At 40.1% G+C, this 3,096-nt stretch overlaps 1 protein-coding gene across 1 annotated transcript; it reads right to left on the bottom strand.

Annotated features, from left to right (window-relative positions):
* Positions 1–114: 114 nt before the first annotated feature.
* Positions 115–1,874, bottom strand: LOC130988598 (patatin-like protein 2). Its single transcript, XM_057912481.1, has 6 exons — positions 1,634–1,874; positions 1,391–1,572; positions 1,137–1,317; positions 894–1,055; positions 528–830; positions 115–453 (listed from the first exon to the last, which is right to left on the bottom strand). Exons 1-6 carry the CDS (start codon positions 1,745–1,747, stop codon positions 202–204), a joined length of 1,194 nt encoding a protein of 397 aa, XP_057768464.1. The 5' UTR covers positions 1,748–1,874; the 3' UTR covers positions 115–201.
* Positions 1,875–3,096: the final 1,222 nt, after the last annotated feature.

Consider the following 3,096-nt stretch of genomic DNA (forward strand, 5'->3'; position numbering starts at 1 on the left):
ACATAAAAGGTTGACGAAAATTCATATCTAATCATTTATGGTAATATATGTAAAGCTTTAATGAGAAAATCACAAAATTAGATAGGAGTATTTTGAGTCCATAATGGTAATCGATTAGCTTAATCAGGAGCCGAAACTACAATTATGTAATGAAATATAGCAATGATAATCGTCCATTTTGAGAGACGAAATATGAATTTGTTAGTGAATAACAAGTGTTCTATGAGTCTCGCCTACCACTCTAAGCTTTCTCTCGGCAGAAAGTTGGTTGGCTAATCGGATCAAAGCCTCTTCATTGGTGCCCTCTCCTTCAACTTCCTCAAACTGCCCTGTTTCCAGGTTCACTCTCGACATCCGCATCTTTAGACGTCGTTCCGCCACCTCCACCAGCGCCTGCAGATTCTCCGATGTCGCGATGTCTAGAGAAGTCTGGTCCCCAAACAGTGTGTCGTCCTACTTAAGAACATCTTTTTCAATATATATTGAAAACAACATTCCACTCATAATATAAGATACGTGGTGATGACCTGGATTCGGAGATAGTTCTTCTTGGTGTGGAGGGTCTGGAAGAGGGTGGAGACGTGGATGTCCACCATATCAGAGCTGGCGTCGCCAAATACATCCATGAGCGGCGTGTTGCCCTTCTTGTAAACCCATCCCAGCAGACCCCACTGCGCCGCCCCCTCCGCGCTGTACTTCTCCGCCTGCTTCGGTATCCCCGTCCCCAACGACAGCACCAGCAGCTTGCTGCTGTCCAACGGCTCCATCTCCACATATTCCGAATCTCCCGCCAGTATTCCGTTTGAGATTTGGGATATTGCTATCAGTGTCTGCATATTAGATTCAAATTAACAACCTACCTACCAAAAAGAGTATCAACTTAGTCAATTTACAGGATTGTTGGCTGCAACGCCGCCGTCTATCAGATCGTAAGTGGTGACGTCGCCGTCTTCGTCCACGGTCTCGAAGTAGTGCGCCGGTAGAAAGGTGGGAGCTGCGGAGGTGCCTATGCAGATATCACACAGTTTGGCGTCTCTGTAAGCCTTCTCCTTGGCCTGCATCAAATTTCATTCATTTTTCATTAATTTCACAGTTGAGAGAGATATCATCATCAATGCAATGCTTACATTACGTACATCTTTAGTGGTGAAGATAACTGGTTGAAGGCGCTTGATATCGAAAGCAAGAATCACCAAATTCGTTAAGGTTTCCTTGATTGTGATGTCACCTAATTGCTCCTTGAGCAGCGCCCTCAAACACCTCCCATTATACTTGGGCCCAAATAAATTTTTCAGAGTCTTGAGCACGTTATGCCGGCTGAAACACACCAACACATACACATAAATAAAATTCGATCGCTAATAATAATAATTAATTAAGTTATACTAACTCGCAGCCAGGGAAAAAGGTGGGGCACTGGTTGAGATAGAAGTCGATGATGTCCTCTGCTGCATACATAGGGCGGTTATGGTGGTTGGGGGCGGTGATCATGGTGGCTAGCAACCCTCCCGTGCTCGTTCCGGCTACTATGTCGAAGTAATCTGCAATTCTTGCATCTGCTCCATCTAGCTCCTGCATGCATCTTAATTAATTGGATTCAATATAATTAATGAGATCGATGAAGAAGAAAAACCTGGAGCTTGGATTCAAGAAATGCAAGAATTTTAGCAGGGATTATGCCTCTGATCCCGCCTCCATCGATGCTCAGGATGGTTACAAGGCTTCCCTTTTTGGGATCAGGAGCCATATTTCTTAATTATTGTGTATCACTCATCAATCATGTCCTTATAGATATATGCCTTTTAGGTTAGGAATATAATTCTCATTTTTCACGACTCTAATCGGATTCTTATGTGATCTTTCTTTCGTCTCAACAAAACTTGTTAGATAGGTGACATCATTATTTATATATTAATTTTTTTTTTAATTTTGAGTTGTATATACATGAATATATTGAGATTGAGGAATTCAATACTATTGTGGCTGGATTCTGGAAAGCATATGGTTGCATAGCTACACTTGGAATAATTTCGCTTTGGTTGATTCTTTCCTTAAATAGGAAGGGAATGTTTTATTGGACATTAATCATTCTATTAGGCGGGATGCCAAATATTTGCAACTTCGTTCTTGCTTTTCAGTTTTAGTAGATGCATGTCTTGCAAGAATTATCTTTGCTAGTATTTAATATTTTAAGGCTTGATTTACATATTTCTGGAAAATCTGTTTTGCCCTTTCAGCCCAAGGAACATTCACATGCCATAGAGAACATGGAAATGTTACATAAATAAACTATCTTATACGTAAACTAATTTCTTAATTATTTTCTCGAGAAATTAATTTCACATGCCAACGGACAGCATGGAAGTGCATATACTATCTTATATATATATATATATATATAGGTGTGATCCTGTAGTATCCACTCTCCTCATAGTATATAGGTCCAAATCTGGACCATACAATACAATGGGGTCACGTGGCTCACTAAGAGCGCACCACGTGGCACCAACCTCCTAAGACCTTCTAAGGCAAAAAAACACAGAAGGGGTATAATAGTAATTTTGAAAATTATATAAATTTTTTTTTTTTACCGAAAATTCATTTTTTTCCCGCGACCGCCGTCAAAATTATGCATATAATTGAACATCAATATGCATAAACATAAACCCAAATATACATAACGTTGGATAGAAATATGTATAGGAAAGTATCCGCCACGTGTATTTTGCCAAAATTTCCAAATTTTTTAATTTTGTCTTGAAAGCCCTTGGAAGACATCCGCCACGTGCCCACGTGTCACTCTCCTAGCGCGCCACATACACACATGATGTGGTCCTTAATTAGGGTGAGATCTACATGATCTCACTCCCTATATATATATATGGCGAGCGCATTTGAAGTAGTCATTTTGAAGAAGAAAATACAATATTTGGTCACTAATTGAAAAAACACAAAATCTGGCCATTTATTACGTGTAAAGGTTGTTTTGCCCTTAATTAGGGTGGACCGAATTCGGGTCGAATTTGGGTTTGCGTGCGGGTTAGGCACATATGGCACTATTAGTAATAGTGCCATATGTGCCAACCGAAGAAAAAA

This window comes from Salvia miltiorrhiza, chromosome 6, assembly GCF_028751815.1.
Source record: "Salvia miltiorrhiza cultivar Shanhuang (shh) chromosome 6, IMPLAD_Smil_shh, whole genome shotgun sequence".
Lineage (NCBI taxonomy): Eukaryota > Viridiplantae > Streptophyta > Magnoliopsida > Lamiales > Lamiaceae > Salvia > Salvia miltiorrhiza.